This window comes from Mytilus edulis, chromosome 3, assembly GCF_963676685.1.
Source record: "Mytilus edulis chromosome 3, xbMytEdul2.2, whole genome shotgun sequence".
Lineage (NCBI taxonomy): Eukaryota > Metazoa > Mollusca > Bivalvia > Mytilida > Mytilidae > Mytilus > Mytilus edulis.
Genome location: NC_092346.1, coordinates 101,059,098 through 101,083,009, shown reverse-complemented (window position 1 = coordinate 101,083,009; position 23,912 = coordinate 101,059,098). Strand labels below are relative to the sequence as shown.

At 32.2% G+C, this 23,912-nt stretch overlaps 1 protein-coding gene across 1 annotated transcript in view; it reads left to right on the top strand.

Annotated features, from left to right (window-relative positions):
- Positions 1-6,225: 6,225 nt before the first annotated feature.
- The window catches only part of LOC139517994 (remodeling and spacing factor 1-like), a 31,487-nt gene continuing 13,800 nt past the window's right edge, over positions 6,226-23,912 (top strand). Inside the window, exons 1-11 of the mRNA XM_071309586.1 lie at positions 6,226-6,382; positions 8,295-8,389; positions 8,959-9,051; positions 11,259-11,387; positions 13,610-13,686; positions 14,466-14,560; positions 15,764-17,433; positions 18,009-18,396; positions 19,842-19,921; positions 21,902-22,006; positions 23,384-23,463. Of these exons, the coding sequence (XP_071165687.1) occupies positions 6,238-6,382; positions 8,295-8,389; positions 8,959-9,051; positions 11,259-11,387; positions 13,610-13,686; positions 14,466-14,560; positions 15,764-17,433; positions 18,009-18,396; positions 19,842-19,921; positions 21,902-22,006; positions 23,384-23,463 (2,957 nt within the window). The 5' untranslated portion in view covers positions 6,226-6,237. The remainder of the gene's footprint in view (positions 6,383-8,294; positions 8,390-8,958; positions 9,052-11,258; positions 11,388-13,609; positions 13,687-14,465; positions 14,561-15,763; positions 17,434-18,008; positions 18,397-19,841; positions 19,922-21,901; positions 22,007-23,383; positions 23,464-23,912) is intronic.

Genomic DNA, 23,912 nt, shown 5'->3' with positions numbered 1-23,912 from the left:
TAACTGTGGGAAATATGCATTACTTTATGAAAAAACACAAAAGGCGCAATACATGTCTAAGAAATAAACTACAAATAACACGCTTTTTGTGCCTATAATGGTCATATTTCAGTTTATCATGATATATTTGAAATTTAATCTTTGGTGTATCTGATAGTACAGTAAAATTAAAGTATGTTCTTCCCTTATAAGCATTAACTTGTATATGAAAACCTTGAATTTGTTGAATTTCCATCAAACTTGATCGTGAAAGATCAGGCAACGCATTATTTTTTTCGTGAAAGATAATGCGTGACCAGACTTAATACTAGTAATCAGAAATCAGTATTTCTTTTACCATTTGATAAACCAGCAACTGGTTGAAGCTTGTAACTATTTTGATAAGGATGAACATTAAAGCTATTGTTTTTTTTATTCAACACTTTACCTCGAAAGTTTAAAAAAAACAACAACTAAAAACGTGTCTAAATAAGTGTGAAAGATTCAGCTATGAGAATCGGTCAAGTGCAATTAAGAAAGACCGACACTATTTAGCCAATAATATGCAAGCAACGTTTAAACCAAAATGATATCCATCAAACAAAAAATTACAGCAAAACAGTATTTTCAATGAGTAATTTGAGATTGAGTTTCTTAAGTTCTTTATACACAACGCAGATGTGGATTGATTTAACTATATACTACAGACTATAGAATACCAGATCGCAAATGCTGTAATGTCTCGTCTTCTTTACATATGATAATATGTTTGTTGAACGTCTATAATATCAGGGGTTTTCCTAGAAGGGTCAGATGCGCTTTAAGATTGTCAATGGTTCATAAAAAGAGTTCAAGGTTGGATGAACCATGCCATGCAGATCTCTACATATATCCCGTACACCAAATAAAATGTATTCCGATCCTTACAGTGCCTTAGAAACTGACAAATGTAAAAGTTATGCTTGGCCAATTAATTCGGAACATAAGGCCAAAGGTATATGAATCCTGAACGACAGTCAGACATAGACATCTTACTATCATTCAATATATCAAATACAATTGACGTCATCATGGTCATATATATGAAACATGCAGACAGACATGTACACCATACACGAATTACCTTGGCGCTATAGCATACAGGTATATATCCAAAAGGCTAAACAACATAAAACAAACATTGCCGAATGATGCATGATAATGAGTTCGATGTTATTTAAAACCTTGCAGAAGTCGAAAATCTACACCTTACAATCATAACAACAGACAGTTATCCTTTTTGAATTTTCCTCGGATTTCAGTAATTTTGTGATTTTACTTATCCTAAAGCTTAACGAATCCGCGATACGGACTTGACCACAACAATAAATCTTCATCAATGAAATGAGGCAAATTCGGGGTCAGGTGAATCCTTTCTGACGGACATGTAGTTTATAGAATCCAATATACAAAATATGGGTATGAAAATAAAAAGCTTCATTCTACAATCAACCAACTATTTTACATTTCATTTTCTGAAAATATTAATACTTTGAAATGCTTAAACCTATTGAGGATGTTGACCTATCTAGCTTTTCTCAATACCAATAACAAATATTAATTATGATATAATTGAAGAATAATTTGAACGTTTTCGTAGCATCAGATCTTTTACGATCCTTTTCACGATCTTTAAAAATGCGGTACGTGATCTTTCACGATCCGAAAAATCATTTTTTTTGTGTAAATAGTTCTTTATTTACCAAGTTTCAGATTCTGTTTATACAAATAACTCAGAGAACTATTTGATTAATTTAAATAGAATGCCCTTATTCGGATAACAGTAGTTTTTCTAGTCGAATTTGTGAAAAAAAATCATGTTTCTACATTGGCTAGAGGTATAGGGGGAGGGTTGAGATCTCACAAACATGTTTAACCCCGCCGCATTTTTGCGCCTGTCCCAAGTCAGGAGCCTCTGGCCTTTGTTAGTCTTGTATTATTTTAATTTTAGTTTCTTGTGTACAATTTGGAAATTAGTATGGCGTTCATTATCACTGAACTAGTATATATTTGTTTAGGGGCCAGTTGAAGGACGCCTCCGGGTGCGGGAATTTCTCGCTACATTGAAGACCTGTTGGTGACCTTCTGCTGTTGTTTTTTTCTATGGTTGTTGTCTCTTTGGCACATTTCCCATTTCCATTCTCAATTTTATTGTTTACATATTTTATGTCATTGAAATGTCGAGAAGCAATCTGCCTTTTGTTTTTTTCGTAATAACTATGTACTTTTAAAACAGGATATTCTCACATACTGATCATAATGTTGAACCATATTGTCAGACAGTTTTATTTTGTCGTTATTTTTTCTATGTAATTAATTAAATTAGAATATTTATTGACCTTTCATATGTCTTCTCGGTTAAATGTCTTTCACGATCCGATCATTTCTCTCGTTAAACCGAATGACACCCGCCAACAACGTCAGTAACTAGAATTTATACTTCAAGACCTTGGTGTATTATTTGTGAAGTTGATGCGGAACAAAAAAAGGGTCTTAATATCTTCCGATAAACTTTTTTTTTTAGGAAATGACAAGACGTTCTTGACATACCCCTGGTTCAATAACTTTCTGCTCAGAACCTGGTGACGTTTTACAAAATCTGAGTAGCAGCTGCAAGCTCTTAAATACCGAATAAGTTGGGAAATGTATATCCCATATGCAGGTGAAGTTAGTATATTGCTACTAGGGTAGGGGAAATTGATAATTTCAAAATCAAAATCGTCTCGTCTCTGATATAGTCTGGTACTGAGATGACCGCTTATGTCCAATTTGAGGTATAAGTCTAAAATGAGGAAGATAAAGCCGTGTCTGTTGGTTTGTTTTTTTTAATTCTAGTTCTGGAAAATATATTAATGGAACCCAATCAGAAAAGTTTGGATTGTTAATAGAAAGATCATTACCAATATCTGAATGTGAAATTAAATGATCTGGCTTCTTTGATCTTCTTGTTTTTGACAAGCATAAAGCATAAAAGATTTATTTAAAGTCGGTTATACATATAACAATACAACATAAGCTCTGTAGAGTGCATGAAAAAGCTACAATTTTTATAAAATTCAGTATAAACAATATGCCGGAAATAAAACAGAAATTCGTTTCATATCCTGGTACGAATAAGTCAAAATTATAGTACTAAGGTTTTTAGAAATCAATGTTTGGATATATTAAAAACAGCTGTGACATATTATTTTATTTATCGGTATGTAACACTCTCAAGATGCATACCCCCTAAACGTATCCACCTCGCTGAAACGTGTTCATTTCACCCAACAAATGTGTTCTCAAAATCGCCCAAACGTTGTTAATTTCAAGTCCCCAAAACATGTCCGTTTATTTTCTTCGCTCAAATGTGCCCAATATTCTTACCCTGCCCAAACGTGTCCAATACTTTCTATCTCCCGAAATGTGTCTATTTTATAAAATACCGTCTTTAAAAAACCTTTAGCGAGTATGTCCGCTGTGGTTTTAATGACGTTAATGACAGTTACAAAAATAAGCTCTGGGGAACAAAAACATGATATTTGCAATAGAGCTATTGCAAATATCGTGTTTTTGTTCTCCAGAGCTTATTTTTGTAATTATACCCCCGCTTTGAAAAAAAGGGGGGTATACTGTTTTACCTCTGTCTGTCCTTCCGTCAGTCCGTCAGTCCATCAGTCCATCAGTCCGTCAGTCTGTCAGTCAGTCCGTCCGTCCCATGAATATTTTTCGTCACATTTTTCTCAGGAACTACACTACCAGGATTTCTGAAATTTGGTTTCAGGCTTGATATAAGTCAGCTATACTGTGTGATGCGTTTTCAGATTCATCACTCGACAACTTCCTGTTTACCGAACACTTGCATATTTTTACACTATTTAATATTATCCACTTGTGGCGGGGGTATCATCAGTGAGCAGTAGCTCGCAGTTTCACTTGTTTTATTGCATTTACCGACGTTTAAGACAAAAAAAATCAAAATCGCTATCCAAGCCAGTAATCAATTACGAAGATTTAAAAAGAAATCTTAGTTACAAGAATAATATCCCAAATAGAGATTCGGTAAAATTGCAGAGATTGTCAGCGGACTCACAGAAAGGATAATATGAAGAACAATATACAATTGCTTTTACAAAGCATCCGAACTCATTTAAAATAACTGCGCCAGTCTCAGGAATGCTTGACAATCATGAGAAGAAAATTATGATAGCCCAAAACTTACGAATTGTATCAACTTTTTAGTTTTTCTTTATTATACATATCTTTCTTTGGTTACATCTTCTGACATCAGAATCGGACTTCTCTTGAACTGAATTTTAATGTGCGTATTGTTATGCGTTTACTTTTCTACATTGGCTCGAGGTATAGGGGGAGGGTTGAGATCTCATAAACATGTTTAACCCGCCGCATGTTTGCGCCTTTCACAAGTCAGGAGCCTCTGGTCTGTGTTAGTCTTGTCTTATTTTTAATTTTAGTCTCTTGTGTACAATTTGGAGTTTAGTATGGCGTTCATTATTACTGAACTAGTATATATATTTGTTTAGGGGCCAGCTGAAACACCCCTCCGGGTGCGGGAATTTCTCACTGCATTGAAGACCTGTTTGTGACCTTCTGCTGTTGTCTGTTCTGTGGTCGGGTTGTTGTCTCTTTGACAAATTCCCCATTTCCATTCTCAATTTTATACTGTATCTTTGTATGGGTTTTATATTTTCAAAAGTAGATAAAATATCGTTTACAGGAACAAGGCAGCTCTATTAATCAATATGATGCCACACAATATTTTTATATGAATTAAGTGATTACTTCATTTTTTTTTCATTATCTTAAAAAGAACATATCACACAGTATATGCAACGTCTGCATCAAACACTTTTATTCCTTAAATAAAAGACGAGTGAAAGATACCAAAAGGACAGTCAAACTCATAGATCGAATATATACTGACAATGCCATGGCTAGAAAAGAAAAGACAAACAGACAGACAAATAATACAACACAATATACAACATAGAAAACTAAAGACTAAGCAACGCGAACCCCACCAAAAACTGGGGATGATCTCAGGTGCTCTGGAAGGGTAAGCAGATCCTGCTCCACGTGTGGCACCCGTCGTTTGATCATTTTATTACAAAACCGGTAAATAGTCTAATTCGGTAGGTCATATTCGTGAAAATGGAAGGGGATTCAGTGTAGTTACGACATAAAAACATATCCGATATCTTCTGTGAAACGGTTATTCCATAACGGTCAACCAACTCGTGATGGCGTCTGTAAAATTTACGAAGGGATGATTTTGACTTCACCATTTGAAACTTTTGGTTTAATATATATAGCTTCCTTGTGAGCAGCAACCCTCTATCAATGAAATCGTCAGAGGACAAACAAAGAGGACAAACAAGCCCAAGAATATCGTAACAATTGGTAGAGATATATACTCCGTGTGCAGGCGCTGCTGGAATGTTGCTACATAGAAATGGAAAGTTCAAAATTTGGAAGCCGCTAAAATCATCACTTTTGTCGTAAAGTTTTGTTTTCAACCGACCCTAATTGTCAATTTCTAGATGTAAGTCAAGATATGAGACCGACTTAACTGTATCTGTTGTATTCCTTATCTCTATTTCGATGGGATAGATGCGTTCCTCATAGTCACCAAAATTTGAATTATTTAGTGAGAGAACATCATCTATATAGCGGAAAATAAAGTTAAAAGATATTGCTTACTTCTTATCTTTCTTTCTAAAAAGTTTCTGTATGAATTCAGCCTCATAATATTAAAGAAACAAGTCGGCAAGAAAAGGGGCACAATTGGTTCCCATTGGAATGCCAACAGTCGGTTTGAAAAACTCGTCCTCGAAACATAACAAATATGTTGTCAATAAAATAACATGAACATTAAAGTTTCAATGATTACGGCAAATACTGAAGAATATGGAAATTAATACTTTTTGTATTATAATCAGACGGTAATAACAGAGAGCAACAGACGATACAAAGAAATGAACTATAGATAGTTCTTTGTTATTATTACAGGTCAAGGTCAATTATTTTAGATAAGATTTTTTCTCTATCCACTGTTTCGAATAAACATCTGAAATATTTTTTAAAAAATAAATGACAATTGCTATATTTTACGTTTGAAAAGAATCATTATGTCTGCATTTTAAATAAATGAATGTTTTGAAGCTTTCTCTAGGTCAAAATACAAGTTTTTAACAGAATTTTGTCATTAGCATATCCAAAATGGCGATGGCTGCGGAAAGCTTGTGTCACAATGATCCAAACTTTGCTGTTATATGCAATTTTTGGGATCGCTATGGGGAAATGATTGGTCTCAAAGAGATCTCCTACTCTGATCTCGAACGATGGCTCGAAGACACGAAGCAGGGTATGCATACAAGTTCGAAATCCATACATATATTTTACCGATAAAATGCACAATGATCAACAATAATCAAGGAATCCATAAAATCATAATTTGTATAAACAATGTAAATTAATCCTTTAAGTCATGCATTTTCATGTACCCCGATGATACTTCTATGCATGTATATACAGTTGAATAAGCAATTGTTATTACTCAGTTATTTGTTGAATTTATAACTCTATTGTGTCCCTAAACTAATGGCAATAAATAATTTTACACCTAGTGAGTGCAGACAGCCCTGTGCAGTGATTCAATTGTTTAGGCCCATCATCAATTAAACAGCTGGATATATAAGATTCAATATGCATCTATCATTAATATATCCTTCAGCTGCTATGCCTAAACATTTGTATTCCAAATCATGCAAATGAAATTTTATGAAATCTTGAAATAAAATTGAGAATGAAAATGGAGAATATGCCAAATAGACAACAACCCAACCAAAGCGCAGACAACAGCTGAAGGCTACAAATGGGTCTTCAATGCAGCAAGAAACATCTGCAATCGGAGTGAATGTAGAAAAAACAAACACTCAACGTAACAATATACACAGTAAAACTCGGTTCAAAAGAAGTGTGAGTCCCATGTGGATATCATTGGGGTCTAAATGTGACGCGGGATTGCCGATTTTTTGTAAGCGTGACACATGAAATTAAATTTTTGTGCCGTGAAAACAGGAAATGGAGCCTAGTAAGTAGTTGGACACGGGCATGATGGGAAAGTACAAAAAAAGAGAATTGCTTACCTACATAGTGTAAGTGGGATACGTGAATCTGACAAAACAGTAAGCAGGATCTGGGATCAGAACCCCCCTCCCATGTCAGAATAGATTACAAAAAAAACTAAACAAAATGTCAATGACAATGATATTTTAATTTAAATGGCTATTTTAATTTTAACACAGTTTTTCAGTCAGTTGAGCTTTGAAAGAGAATTAACAGGTTCTTTATTAAAATGTTTATCTGATTTCTACTCAAGATATAAATATGTTTAAACTTTTATACTGTTTCAATTCCTAACATCACTAAAGAGACATTTATTGTCGAAATCCCTATCTGGTGTACCAATGTTTGCACCTTTTGTTTGTGGTATACTATCTTTTCCTCAAGTTTATTGTTTTCTGTTTGGTATTAAATTAATTATTAAGATCCATTTTATTACATCTGGTGATCCATTTATTTGGCAATCACCATGGTAGTCAACAGGATTTTAGAACATCCGTTAGAAAATGTTGCTTGTGCTGTTTTAAACCCCTTTACTAAGAAATTTGTTTTGCATGCACAAGTTAATTAAAAATTAAGCTTTTATCCAACGCAATCATAGGTTTGAATGTTGATTTCAATTTAGACTTATTTATATTTTCGTTTGGGCTCGTATTATATTTGGCTTTGGGTTTATATGATCCATTCTGACATCCTACAATTGTGTATTTCGACTCTTCAAAATTCAAGAGTATCCTAAATTTAGGTAAATTATATGGCCTTCCAAATAATGTTTTGATTCCTAACATCACTAAAGTGACATTCATTGTCAAAATCCGTATATGGTGTACTAAGTTGGAAAATGTTGTTTGTGCTGTATTTAGACCCTTCCACCAACAAATTTGTTTGCATGCACACATATTAAAGTTGTCGTTTTTATCCAATGCAATCAAAGTTTTGAATGTTGTTTTCAATTTAGACTTGTTTATATGTATATAATATGTATTAATGGCTGTTTCTATCATATAATGGGTGCTCACTACATCATGTACATGTAATACCAGTTCAAGTATTCGATGTATAAATGATTGTTGAATTTAACCTCACCAAAATGCTGCACATGCTGTACCTTTTTGTAGTCCTTTATTTATATTAATTGATTTATTTTCTAGTGCCAGTGCCACTTATTGATCTCCATGTTCGTTTGTTACGGAGAATTGGAAAGACATCAGTGACTGCTAACAGATGGGAAAGATACATCATTAAGGTTTGTCTTTTAAATTACAGGTGTAAATGTAGTATTTTAGATAAACTTTTAGGGCACTATTTCCGATTTGTATTTACCATGTTTATGAAAAAAGGTATGAGAGAATCATCAAAGTTTATCAAAATGTAAAGTAAACTGTGAGAGCCATATTGATTATCTTATTCCAAGTGTTTGTGAAAGTAACTTTTAACATGAGAACAAGATGTTATTGTTCAACGTTATAAGACTAGATCTTGAAGAATATACTTACATTTTGATCATTGATGTTTATACATAAGTACTCTCCTTCCATGCCTTCAGAAACATATATATTCTTGACTTTCTTTTGTCTAATTGTGAAAATTAACAAGATGTGCCACTTCTTTCTTATTTTAGAACTAATATGATATCTTACTTTTCTTGGACAAAATAATTATGAAAATTTGGTGACATTGATATGCCTAGCTAAACATTTTCAGTTGAAAAAGCTTTGTTATGCATGCAGAAAGCTTTAAAATGAAGAAAAATGAAGATTTTGTTCCAAAGCATTTCTTCTAAAAGTTAAACATAATGACTTTTTTTTATTTCAGTTCTGTCACACCTACTCCAATGTAGATGCATGGGAAATAGAGAAATTTGGATATAAGCATTGTAAACTGACCACAAAACTGAAGCTTTTGAAGGTAAGAAAATAACATATACATGTGTACCTTTTGTATGTTTTGTCTCACCTGCGATGAAATTCACAGAAGTGATGCTTAGACATGCTGTTTATCATCTATAGCAAAGACAACATCAAACAATTGTACCTGAGCACCTGAGATCACCCCCAGTTTTTGGTGGGGTTCATGTTGCGTAGTCTTTAGCTTTCTATATTATTTGTCTGTTTGTCTTTTTATTTTTAGCCATAACGTTGTCAGTTTATTTTCAATCTATGAGTTTGACTGTCCCTCTGGTATCTTTCGTCTCTCTTTTATAAAAGTTTTATGATTTAGTTTCACAAAAACGACATAAAATAGAGTTATAATGTATATATACATGTACAATTTGCAATGTCAGTCAATATTAAGTGGTAATTAGAAAAAAACACAAAAACCAAAACACAAGAATTGAATCATGGCAAAAAGCTGCTATAAAGTGATGAAAAAAATACAAATCCAACAAATTGGCACATAAAACAGAGTTACAATTATAATATCGAAGTTATGTTGTAAAGTGGAAATTGTAATACACATGTATATATTAAAAAAACTAAAAGACTCATCAATCAGATTTACAGTAAATATTGGCAAAAGTGGTAAAAAATACAAAATGGAGATATCTCGAATCCATTACAACCTTTATTTATTATTTAATTATAGTCTACATTACCTTCATCCCAAAAGGATCTCCAATCCATTACAACCTTTATTTATTATTTAATTATAGTCTACATTACCTTCATCCCAAAAGGATCTCCAATCCATTACAACCTTTATTTATTATTTAATTATAGTCTACATTACCTTCATCCCAAAAGGATCTCCAATCCATTACAACCTTTATTTATTATTTAATTATAGTCTACATTACCTTCATCCCAAAAGGATCTCCAATCCATTACAACCTTTATTTATTATTTAATTATAGTCTACATTACCTTCATCCCAAAAGGATCTCCAATCCATTACAACCTTTATTTATTATTTAATTATAGTCTACATTACCTTCATCCCAAAAGGATCTCCAATCCATTACAACCTTTATTTATTATTTAATTATAGTCTACATTACCTTCATCCCAAAAGGATCTCGAATCCATTACAACCTTTATTTATTATTTAATTATAGTCTACATTACCTTCATCCCAAAAGGATCTCCAATCCATTACAACCTTTATTTATTATTTAATTATAGTCTACATTACCTTCATCCCAAAAGGATCTCGAATCCATTACAACCTTTATTTATTATTTAGTTATAGTCTACATTACCTTCATCCCAAAAGGATCTCCAATCCATTACAACCTTTATTTATTATTTAATTATAGTCTACATTACCTTCATCCCAAAAGGATCTCCAATCCATTACAACCTTTATTTATTATTTAGTTATAGTCTACATTACCTTCATCCCAAAAGGATCTCCAATCCATTACAACCTTCATTTATTATTTAATTATAGTCTACATTACCTTCATCCCAAAAGGATCTCGAATCCATTACAACCTTTATTTATTATTTAGTTATAGTCTACATTACCTTCATCCCAAAAGGATCTCCAATCCATTACAACCTTTATTTATTATTTAATTATAGTCTACATTACCTTCATCCCAAAAGGATCTCCAATCCATTACAACCTTTATTTATTATTTAATTATAGTCTACATTACCTTCATCCCAAAAGGATCTCCAATCCATTACAACCTTTATTTATTATTTAGTTATAGTCTACATTACCTTCATCCCAAAAGGATCTCGAATCCATTACAACCTTTATTTATTATTTAATTATAGTCTACATTACCTTCATCCCAAAAGGATCTCCAATCCATTACAACCTTTATTTATTATTTAGTTATAGTCTACATTACCTTCATCCCAAAAGGATCTCCAATCCATTACAACCTTTATTTATTATTTAATTATAGTCTACATTACCTTCATCCCAAAAGGATCTCCAATCCATTACAACCTTTATTTATTATTTAATTATAGTCTACATTACCTTCATCCCAAAAGCAAAAACAGATCTTGTAACCACCTGACCTTCATTCCGTTTAATCATCATACACACAGACCTTGCCTAGATGGCAACAAAAATAGGCGTTTTTATTTGGCAGACATATTTATGACATTGGCCTGTGTCTCCTAAATCATTTAATTTTGCTTTATTTTTTTTTAAAGACTTTATTGGAGAAACAGTTTGATCAGAATTCCACATTTAAAGAAAAGGTAAACAAGCTTGCTCCTGAAGATATGAGATTCCAGCCGATTGGCAGAGATAAAGATGGTCTGGCCTATTGGTATATGCTGGTATGTATATTGATTTTATGTTATACATATAAAATAAATAATTTCTCGAACCACTTACAAAATTAGATGGCAGGCTGATAGATATGGACAAGAATCAGTAAATTTAAATAGACTACTAGCATTTGACAAGTTGAGAAATGAAGTCAATTTATACTTCAGATCATTGTCTTTAGTTGAAAATTTGACTATTGTCTATGTTTTTGGGGAAGACGGCTTCAAGCCATCAATCCCCAATGGGATTGACCAGAGTTACATTCCCTCACATCATTCATTTTGTTTTTATAGCGTGGAAAACCCCCAACAAATCTTACTGAGAATGATGAGATGGGGAGACACAAATGAATAAATTGACTTTAAACACTTTTTTACACATTTCCCTTCTGTTTCTCTCGAAATTATCGTATATTGAGCTCTCCTATACACTATTTACGTTTCTTTTACAATCCGGAAAAATCAGTATGACGAGATATTCTAAATATATCCAACCTACATTATATTTTATAGGGACGTCATTGTTGGAATGCCACACTACGCATAACAATGCATAAGCAGGGATATCCTTCACTGGTTATTTAAATCATTCTCAAAGATTGTGCACTTATTAAAAATAGTATTTGTTAAATTTAAACATAATGATGTTTGCTGTAGATGATTCAAACATCAACATGCAAAACTTTAATTTGTAGGTCAACAACTTTCAAAGTAAACAGGAAGTCCGAGGGGCTACATGAGATGGGGGAGAGAAACGATCTTTTCCATTTTTTTCTGTAAATCTCTGTTTTGAGAATCTTCCTCCAATTCAGGAGCACCTCAATTTATGAGCTAATTATCCACTAAAATAAATACTTAAAATGTGACATTTAATGATTTATAAGTAGTCTTCCATTAAAACTAAATTTTCTGTACCAACATAAGCATTGTAATAGTTACAAAAAAAATTACAAATGTTGCATTTTGGAGTTTAAACCACTTTATTCATGAAATTTTACAAATATTTCAAAATGTAGGATTTGGAAACAAGCTTCACACAGTTTACATCAATCATATTGTTATTTTTATTAGTACCTGTATCCCTGTGATGAGATATGTAACTGGGAACTTTATCAATGGAAATTTAAAACTGAATAGATTTTTCAGTCCTAACTTTCTTAAGAAAAAAATTTAAAATCTTAAGAGTACTGTCACAAAAAGTGGAAAATGGCCCTAGCCTGCAGTTCAGTCGTACACTATTAAGATTTCAAAAATAATTGTAGTTGTTGTTAAATGACAGAATTCAACTAGTTGGATTTTAGATAATTAACTATCAACTTTAATTGTATGTTTAGATTTAGAAGATGCAGATCTCTTCCATTGGTCTAAATAAAATCCTAAACTAAAGAAACGAAATTACATTAAACAACAATTGATTCCAATAGTGTCAACCTTCCACATGTTCTAGCTGTTCTTTTTTTTCATTCTTTATATGAAGACTATCAAAAGATCTCCCCCCCCCCCCCCCCCCCCCCCCCCCGCCCCCACAAAAAAAATGAAATAGAAACAAGGGCCGTCTTTCCCCTCAGAGCTATTCAGCTCTTTGATTAGATATTTTTTGTCCAATAGATATAGTAATTAGGTATAATTTTAAAAAAATGAGGAGAAATGAGACAATTCTGCATGGTCTTACTATTTAAGTATGATCAAACCTTGAAAAATTGAGTCCATGATCTAAATAAAAATATTAGACTCACCCTAGGTTCGAGTCATCAGATGTCACAAGGATCATCATGGTGTTTAATTTCAAAATTATACCTTCTATTGTCAAACTTGTATGTTAACACTGTTAATTATGCCAATTAATTTGAATTGTACATGTTATAAGTACATTTATGATTATTTTTCCTCAACAAGTACACTTTAAAATTTATTTGAATTTTCCCGTCAATCAAGTTTAACATTAATCAGAATAAGAACGGCATTGAACAAACAGGTTTTTTTTTCAAATGTCTCGATTTTTCCTCATTTTTGACACAATCTAGTTCAACACCAGGTTCCACTGCATATAAACTCTTTTTATCTGAAGTTCTGTCTAGTTTTCCTCATTTTCATGTCGTTATAGGTTTCAAATGTACCAAAGACATGAAAGATACTATTAAAAAGAAAAAACAATCAACTACTATGAGTGCTTTGTCAACTTTGTCTACTCTAGAATTCCTTTGTGTAATTTGTTATGATTATTATTTCAGGATAATGAATGTAATTTAAGAGTATATAGAGAAGATCTAGATGATAACGATGATGAAACATGGGAAATTGTTTGCAAGTAGGTATTACATTGAGGAATGTTAAAAATTACATACAATTTACATGCAAATTAAATTAATAATGTACAAATATGGTAGATTACAAAGTTGAAGTAAAAACAGATGATATGAAGTATTTCATCAGTATCATAATCTTGGCTGAAGGCATAAAAAAAACCCAGCTTTTATTAAAAAAGGGAGACAATTAAATCTCAGATAATCAAAATAAATACATATTTAATAAGCAGATATGGTATGATTGCCAATGAAACAACTACCCACCAAAGTCCAAATGACTTAAATGTTAGCAGCTATAGGTCACTATATGACCTTCAATAATGAGCAAAACACATGCTGCATAGTAAGCTATAAAAGGCGCCATCATGACAATATGTATAAAATTTCAATCGAGAAAACCAACAGCCTTATTTATGTACAAGGCAACCTATGCTTTATTACATGAAATCCTAGTTTGTAGAAATTACTAGTTTTAGGAGTTTCATGGAGAGTTTTTTTTTAAACTATGACCGCCATGAAGGAGGAGACATGTTTTTATTGTTGAAAATAAAAATTATGTTGGATTTATTAGGATACATTGTGACCTGAAATACATGTATGCTAGAAGATATTACAGAAACAATGTTTCCTAGATGAAGCTAATTGTAATATTGCTCCATGAAACATTAGTCAGGGTGATCTTACTAAACATTTATAATAAAAGTCTAATAGGTAGTGAAAATTGGTGTTTACCATTCATAGAACCCAAAACTATGTTAAAAACATTTATATTTTATTTTAGAACAAGAAATGATTTAGCAGAATTGGTAGCTCGACTAGAGAAAGAAATTAACGGGGGCATAACCAAAGATTTAACAGATATACACAGCAGTACATGTAAGTTATATACAGTAAAGAAAAGAGAAACAAATCAATATATTCCTTTGAATGGAGAAAAGAGACATTTATATTATAGTTTATTGGTAATGTATCTCTACAGCTCATTGTCAGTGCTCTCACTTCACTAGAATCCATGATGTTAACCTTTATACAGTAATGACATGTCGTGCTGATATTCATTCATTTACTTAGTCATTATTTATATAGTCCTCTAACCATTCTTCGACTTTTCTTTAAGGAAAAAAAGGGGAGATAATTCCAAATTTAAAGATTGACAATCTACAGCCATAAGTTTGTTAAAATTACAACTAGCATTTCATTAAAAATCATTGAAATTATAAAAATTAAATGTATTCAAAAGTATGCTTAACATAACTTATCCTTATAATTTTCTATAATAAGTAATTGTTGCAGTCTATGTGATTATGGAAATAATATAGATTTGTATTAATATAATCTCATAATTCTTTTAAGAGGTAAATGGCTTATACGTACATACATATACAGGATATATTTACTATAATCCTGGCCTGTTTTAAGTGTTTGTTGTGTGTTGTGAGACTTGAATAAAATATTGGATCTAAACTGCTTGAATTTGTATCAAGGCTTAAATCTAAATTGTGTTTATATCATCATTTTGTTTGTTTCTTTGAAACTTTTGAGATATTTTGCAATGAATATGAAATAAAGAAGATCTTGTATGATTTCCAATGAGACAACTCTCCACTATAAAGTAAATGATAAAGAAGTTATAAAGGCCTGAAATGACAATTGAATATGTAGACAGCTCTCTCACAAGCAAAAATCCCTGACTATAAACTAACATGACTTACAGCACAGGCACTGGGACACATTCACTGCATTCACACAGCAGGATTGCACCACAGGCACTGGGACACATTCACTGCATTCACACAGCAGGATACCACAGGCACTGGGACACATTCACACAGCAGGATACCACAGGCACTGGGACACATTCACTGCATTCACACAGCAGAATTGCAAGAAGCAACAAACCATTCAGTAAATAAACAAAAATAAGATGTGGTAAGATTGCCAATCAGAGCAATTATGAAAAGGTTTAACAAAAAATGGCAAGAAAATCTTGCACTTTTATCTTTTTTTTTTGTTCTTCAAAATAATAGAAATTACATTTAAAATATATGATTAACAAATGTTTTACCCATATGCTTTCAGCCAACAGTGTTAAAAGTGAAGAGGCTGAGGATGAAAAGAAATTGGCAACATCTGATGATTCACAAGATTCTCTGCCAAATGTCAAAAAAGATCCAGAGAAAAAAAATGATCTAAAAAAACTTGATGAAGTAGATGGCGTTGTAAATAAAAAGGAAGAGAATGATGACAAGAAAGATGTGAAGACAGAAGCTGAAGAAAATAATGAAAAGAAAGACATTAAAGACGAAATTAGAAAATGTGATGAAAAGAAAGACATCAAAATAGAAATAGTAAAATGTGATGAAAAGAAAGACATTAAAATAGAAATAAAAAAATGTGATGAAAAGGAGAACATCAAAGAAGAATCAGAAAAATGTGATGAAAAGAAAAATACTAAAAAGGAAAAGAAAGATTGCAAAGAAGATACTATAGATAGTGAAGAAAAGAAAGATGTTAAAGTAGAAATAAGCGTTTGTGGTAAAGAAAAGAAAGAGGATAATCATGATAATACAGATACAGAGGATACAGTTATCATTAAAAAGGAACCAGTTGACAATAGTTCTGGTGAAAAGTTAGAAGTAAAAAACCAAGATACTGCTGCTGATGTTGTTAATGTAATTACTGCTAAAGATGACAATATTGAAAAGGCAGATATTTCACTTGAAGAGAAAAAGAAAGAAATTAAATGTATTGACCAAAAGGAATCGAAAGAGAAATCCCCTTCACCAAACATTCCATCCTCTGAAATTTCTGTAATTGATAAAGGTACAGAAAAGGATCTTAAAAAACAAACAAATTCTGTGAATGATTCAAAAAGTAATAATAAAAGTGAATTGATCACTGTTAAAGAAAATGATAACGACGAAAGTAAAATAAAAAATTCTAAAGATGTTTGTAAAAAGTTGGAAAGTGAAAAGGATAATTCTGAAAACTGTGATATTAAATCCATCAAAACTTCTGAAATTTCAAAAACTGATACACAAAATTCAGCAAGTGATAACAAATTTTCTACCTCAAAATTTTATGGTGCTATATGTGATAATGCTGACAAAACTGTAGAATTAACAGAGGAAATTAAATGTGGTTGTGATGACAAAAAGGGAGGTAAGCAGGATATTCCAAAAAATGATTCTGAAACAGACAAAGAAGTGAATGATGTATCAGATAATAATGTGAGAAGAAGTAGTAGAACACATACTACAAGAACTCAATCACACGATTCACAGGTGAAAGATAATAAATGTGAAAGTAATTCCAATTTAGAAAATACAGAGGTTTTGTCAAAAACTGATGAAACTCTACAGGTAAATAACATGAATAAACATGATAATGGTGATTTAGAAAAAGAAAACAACAAAACCCCTAGTAAATCTAAGTCAAAGGTTAAAGGTAAAAAAAGACCTTTATTATTTGAGGACAATTCAACAGAGGATTCACCAACAGTGGAACCCGAATCAAAGAAGTCAAAACAAACCAAGAAAATATTAACAAAGAAGTCTCCAGCTAAAGTGAAGTCCTCCACTGAAGATACAGACGATAGTGATGACATACCCCTCAGTCAGATCAAAGGAACACCCAAATCTTCTGGTAAACAGACACCTAAAGCAACTCCTAAAAAACTTACTCCTAAAGGCAAGAAGGGCAAGAAATCGGAACCAACACCTACCAGAAAAAGTTCTCGACCAGTAAAGGTTAGTGTTCTTATTTATAGATAACCAAGTTTTATTATGTTATGTAAATATCATAAAAAATATTGATATTGCGTAATTGGTGAATGATGATAAATTGTTTGTACTTCGTATTTTATAATTAAATTTCATTTCTAGTCATTTTTACTAATGAAAGATAGATGAAGGGTGAAACTTAAGCCTTGAATCAAGCAGCAGTCATCAAGTGTTTGGTAAAAGTCATTTCATCATGTTTATCTGAAGACTATATGTAACAATACTACATTTTGTCATGTTTATCTGAAGACTATACATGTATGTAACAATACTACATTTTGTCATGTTTATCTGAAGACTATATGTAACAATACCACATTTTGTACTTCATGTACCATACTCCTTAGCTTGTGGTAATTCAATGCACACAACAGGATGTTTATTCATTTAAATGTATTTTAACAAAAAATCTAAATAAAATACATCTTGCAGTGTTTTGAAAACATGTCACATGTATTTACATATTATATTTTTGTAAAGTCAAAACAAACATTACAAATAGCATGTTGAAATAATCTTATATTATAATTTCATTTATTCAGAAAAAGAAATTTGACAGTGATGAAGAGGAAAAAGAAAGTTCATCAAAGTCTAAAAAGTCGTCATCCTCTAAAAAGTCAAAGGTCAAATCAACTGATGCAGACAGCGAGGATGACGATGAAACTCCTCTTAAAGCCTTACAGAAATCAGAGTCTGAGACTGAGGAAGAGGAGGAAGATAAAGGAGGTCGGAGGAGAAGTTCAAGGGTTAAAAAACTATTGAAGAAAGCCAAGAAAAAGGAAATTACTCCACCTCCATCTAGTTTTGAAGAAGATGATGAGGAGGAGGATGATCATAGTGATTTTACTGTACCTGACTCTGGCGACTCAGAAGATGAATTTAATCCTGCTCCTAAAGGGAGGAATGCTAGACGACAGGCTGCAATACAAGGTTAGTAATGTATTATACATACTGATTTTACTGTAACTGACTCTGGCGACTCAGAAGATGAATTTAATCCTGCTCCTAAAGGGAGGAATACTAGACGACAGGCTACAATACAAGGTTAGTAATGTATTATACATACTGATTTTACTGTAACTGACTCTGGCGACTCAGAAGATGAATTTAATCCTGCTCCTAAAAGGAGGAATGCTAGACGACAGGCTGCAATACAAGGTTAGTAATGTATTATACATAGTGATTTTACTGTACCTGACTCTGGCGACTCAGAAGATGAATTTAATCCTGCTCCTAAAGGGAGGAATACTAGACGACAGGCTGCAATACAAGGTTAGTAATGTATTATACATAGTGATTTTACTGTACCTTACTCTGGCGACTCAGAAGATGAATTTAATCCTGCTCCTAAAGGGAGGAATGCTAGACGACAGGCTGCAATACAAGTTTAGTAATGTATTATACATAGTGATTTTACTGTACACGACTCTGACGACTCAGATGATGTGTAGTATGATCATGATGATTAGTTCATTTCTTGTTATGGCCCCTGCCAGAGCAGAAGGTGCATTAAGTTTTACTCTTGTCCATCTGTACGTCTGTCCGTATGTCCCAAAGTTGGTTTCCGTTCTCTAATTTAGTTTGCCTCAACCCATCTTATAAACTTTAACACAATGCTTATTACCACAAAATACAGATCAAATTTAAATTATGGTGGTGTCACTTAAACCATTCTAGAAATATGCCCCTTAACAAATGGAAAAATTGCTGAATTTTTGTTTTCCGTTCTGTAACTTAGTTTGCCTTAACCAAATGATTTGAAACTAATACAAAATGCTTATTACCACAAAATACAGATGAAGATTGAATTTAGGTGGCTTCACTTTCACTGTTCTAGAGAAATGCCCCTTACAAAAGGAAAACAAATGCTGATTTTTTCGTTTCTGTTCTCTAACTAAAGCCAGCCTCAACCAAATGTTATAGAATTTATACATTATACTTATTACTACAAAACTCAAATAAGTAACAAATTTGGGAAGCGTCACTTTTACCGTTCTTCAGTTATGTCCCTTTATAACTTTATATGAATTGTGAGCAGGGACATCATCTGTGTCCTACGGACCTTTCCCCATTTATTAAGCATTAAGAGTTACATCCCTTACAATGGTTTTGTTATATAAAGAAATGTTGTATTGTCTTGAGGTGATTAGCTGTCAATTTATTTGATATTAAATGTAATTGAGAGCTTTTAAGTCAATAGTGTATCATTCTCTTGTGTTTTAATAGTTGAAGATCATGTGTTAACTCTTAGATAAAAAAAAAGTTCCTGGGTTGATATCACTTGAAGTATTCTCTGCAACCTATTTTGTTCATAGTGATATCTTATGAATAATTGATTTAATCAAATGAACTTCTATATTGATATTTATTTTCAGATACACAAGAATGTCTAGTTGAAGAAATCCCAAATGATACACCATGTATACATTGTCAAAAAACAGACAGACCTGAATGGGTAAACTTGATTGAACTGATATATTTATTTTAATAATCATTCTTATTGTTTGGAATGTGCACATTTATATAATTATGTCAAAAAATACAGTAAGATTAAAATTGCATTTCTATGTTGCCTTTTAGAATAGTTAAGGTAGCACAATACAAAGATTTTATAACTCCAACTCCCAAGTTTTAAAATGCTGTAACTTTCTTAATAAAGCTTGAAAATTTATAAAAGTGGTAGTTTTGGATAGGTAACAGATTACTCTTTCAAATAAATGCAATGTTAGTATTATGCTTTAATTATGTAACCAATTATAATGTTAACTGTGTCTAAAATATTTTTCACCAAATTTCCACTTTCAAATGAAATTAGTTTCTGCATAGGTATCCCTAGAGGGTTGATTGTATTATATGTTGTTCCTATGGCCATTATCTACAAAAGGGTGTCTCAGATTTTAGATAGAATGTATAGAACAAATTTTACACCTAATTAATCATTATCTTCTTTTATGTGGTTAGGATGTTTACACTAATTAGAGATTTGTGAGAGAATGGAATACCATAGAGACAATCTGAGACACCCTTTTGAAGCCCAAAATGTGTTGATTAAGATTTCTTTAAAATTTTTAGTATAGTTAAAGAGATGATAGAGCTAAATTCATTCAAGTGAACGTACCCAGATTTTGCCACTAATTACATAATAATTGATTACATAATGATTGCATAATAAAAATATTGCATTCATTTAAAAGATAAATCTTTTATCTATCTATATATACCTCTTTTATTATTTTCTATGCATTCATAAGAAAGTTACAGCATTTCAAAGGTTAGTGATTGGAAGTAAAAAATTCTTTGTATTGTGCTACCTTAATTAGCCTAGAAAATAGGTTTTTAGCCTTGAAAATGGTAAGATCAGTTGATATCATACAAAAGCAGTTGATTAATTTGGCTTTATTTTTAACCTAAATGATTAACCATGTCAAAAATATAGACCTGTTATTCCATGATCTAACTGACTGAGTAATAGTGCAAGGTTTATTAACACTTAATTGTGTAATCATTGTTTAAAGGTAGCTTAAGGAGTCAGTATCTATGGATTCCTTAAAACAGAAATTAGTAAACCATTTTTTTCAAGAATGTAGTAAACTGTTTACATAAAATATAAATGAAAGCTGTTTTAGGGAAATCTTAACTTTTGTATGCCCGACCTACGATAGTAGAGGGGCATTATGTTTTCTGGTCTGTTCGTCCGTCTGTGCGTCTGTTCGCTTCAGGTTAAAGTTTTTGGTCAAGGTAGTTTTTGATGAAGTTGAAGTCCAATCAACTTCAAACTTAGAACACATGTTCCCCATGATATGATCTTTCTAATTTTAATGCCAAGTTATAGTTTTGACCCCAATTTCATGGTCCACTGAACATAGAAAATGATAGTGCGAAATTCAGGTAAAGTTTTTGGTCAAGGTAGTTTTTGATGAAGTTAAAGTTATATCAACTTGAAACTTAGTACACATGTTCCATATGATATGATATTTCTAATTTTTATTCCAAATTAAAGTTTTAACCCAATTTCACGGTCCACTGAACATAGAAAATGATAGTGCGAGTTGGGCATCCGTGTACTATGGACACATTCTTGTTTGGCAATAATTTTCTTTTGATCAAGATTTTTTGTCAATCCTACCAAAACTGACTTAAAAACTGGCCATATACACATTAATCTTATGAATGTGCAAATGTTTTATTGATTTAGAAAGAAATATGAAACTGAGTTAGACCAACAACTTTTACAGAAGATATCTTATAAAAGTTGTAGCAAGTTAAAAGGCTTCTATCAACTGAAAAAAAAGTTACCAAAACCTCACCTGGATGTACAAAAAGTGTACATAAAGGGCTAATAATATAAGTTTTTAACAGGTTTTCTTATATTTTTTTCAGAGATATGATGAAATAAAGTAGATTTTGAGTGAGTTAATATGATTTCTATTTACAGCTACTCCTCTGTGATAAATGTGATGATGGATTCCACACAGCATGCCTACGCCCACCTCTAATGATAATACCAGACGGAGATTGGTTTTGTCCACCGTGTGAACATGTATGTTTTATATTTGGATTTATTTTATATCCATGTGTTTAGTTTTTATACCCCCCCTTTAACCGCTTTAAAAAAGGGGGGGTATACTGTTTTACCTCTGTCTGTCAGTCCGTCCGTCCGTCAGTCCGTCCATCAGTCCGTCCGTCCGTCAGTCAGTCAGTCCGTCCCATGAAACTTTCGTCACATTTTTCTCAGGAACTACACATCCACCCTTTCTGTAATTTGGTATCAACATTTATATATGTCAGCCATACCGTGTGATGCGTTTTCAGATTCATCACTTGACAACTTCCTGTTTACCGAACACTTGTCTGATTTTACACATGATAGCCAAGTTGAAAATTTTCGTCACATTTTTCTCAGGAACTACAATACAAGGATTTCTGAAATTTGGTTTCAGGATTTATATAAGTCAGCTATACCGTGTGATGCGTTTTCAGATTCATCACTCGACAACTTCCTGTTTACCGAACACTTGTATGTAAAATACACATGATAGCCAAGTTGAAAATTTTCGTCACATTTTTCTCAGGAACTACAATACAAGGATTTCTGAAATTTGGTTTCAGGATTTATATAAGTCATACCGTGTGATGCATTTTCAGATTCATCACTCGACTACTTCCTGTTTACCGAACACTTGTATGATTTTACACATGATAACCAAGTTAAAAATTTTCGTCACATTTTTCTCAGGAACTACAATACAAGGATTTCTGAAATTTGGTTTCAGGATTTTTATAAGTCAGCTATACCGTGTGATGCGTTTTCAGATTCATCACTCGACAACTTCCTGTTTACCGAACACTTGCATATTTTTACACTATTGATATTATCCACTTGCGGCGGGGGTATCATCAGTGAGCAGTAGCTCGCAGTTTCACTTGTTTATGATATTTAGATGTAGCTTTAGTAGATGGGGATTTGGGGGGACATATAAACATTGATACCAAGCTTGTGTAATCAACACAATATCCCATTTACAACTCAGATCCCTGACACTTTACAAGAAGATTGAACAAATATCTGAATTGTACACCTACTATTATGGAATTGTTTAAGGAAATTATCCTTCCATACTAAGGAAAAGACTCATTTTTGGGCATGATATAACAGTATAGATGAAAGGTTTCTGTTTTTGAGTAATTCTCAAACAAAGTTAAAATCAAACTTATAAAACTATTTTCCGTGTCATTATCTCTTGGTTTAGAATGTATACAAACTCCTACTAAAACATTTGCAAAAAAACCTTGAACCTGATGAGTTCAGTAATACTAGGAATCAGTTTTGCTGAACTTTGCTAGCACAAACATCAAATTCTGTCACACTGTCCATGCTATCATCTAACTTTTATAACATTATGTTATTTCATTGTAGAAACGACTGTTGGAAAAATTGCAGATTAGTCTTAAAGATTTAGATATAATTATGAAGAAGAAAGATCGATTAATAAAAAGGTTTGTGATACTTTTAGAAGAATATAGACATAGATGTTGAATGATGTCACCTCTTCAGATTCATTTTTTGCTAAGTTTTCAGTGTCACTGCAATTTTTATATTGATACTATATTTACTGTATTCATTTTACACAAAATACTTTGAAACTTAATATACTGCAGTCACAACAACGAATTGTGATTTCTAGGCTCATTTTGATAAATAACAGGATACAATTGTGCAGTAAACTTACAACTTCAACAAGTAAATCAAACACTGTATTTGACATTATTACATAAGGGCTATTCCAGAAAAAAAATGTATGTTAATAATACATGGGTGATGGGTATCAGAGCAACTTTTCACACTATAATGCACTATAATTCTCAATTACAATTGTCTGGGTGGTGGGTGCTGACAAAAGCTGCCTTCCAACCCCCCCCCCCCCCCCCCCCCCCCCTATACATTT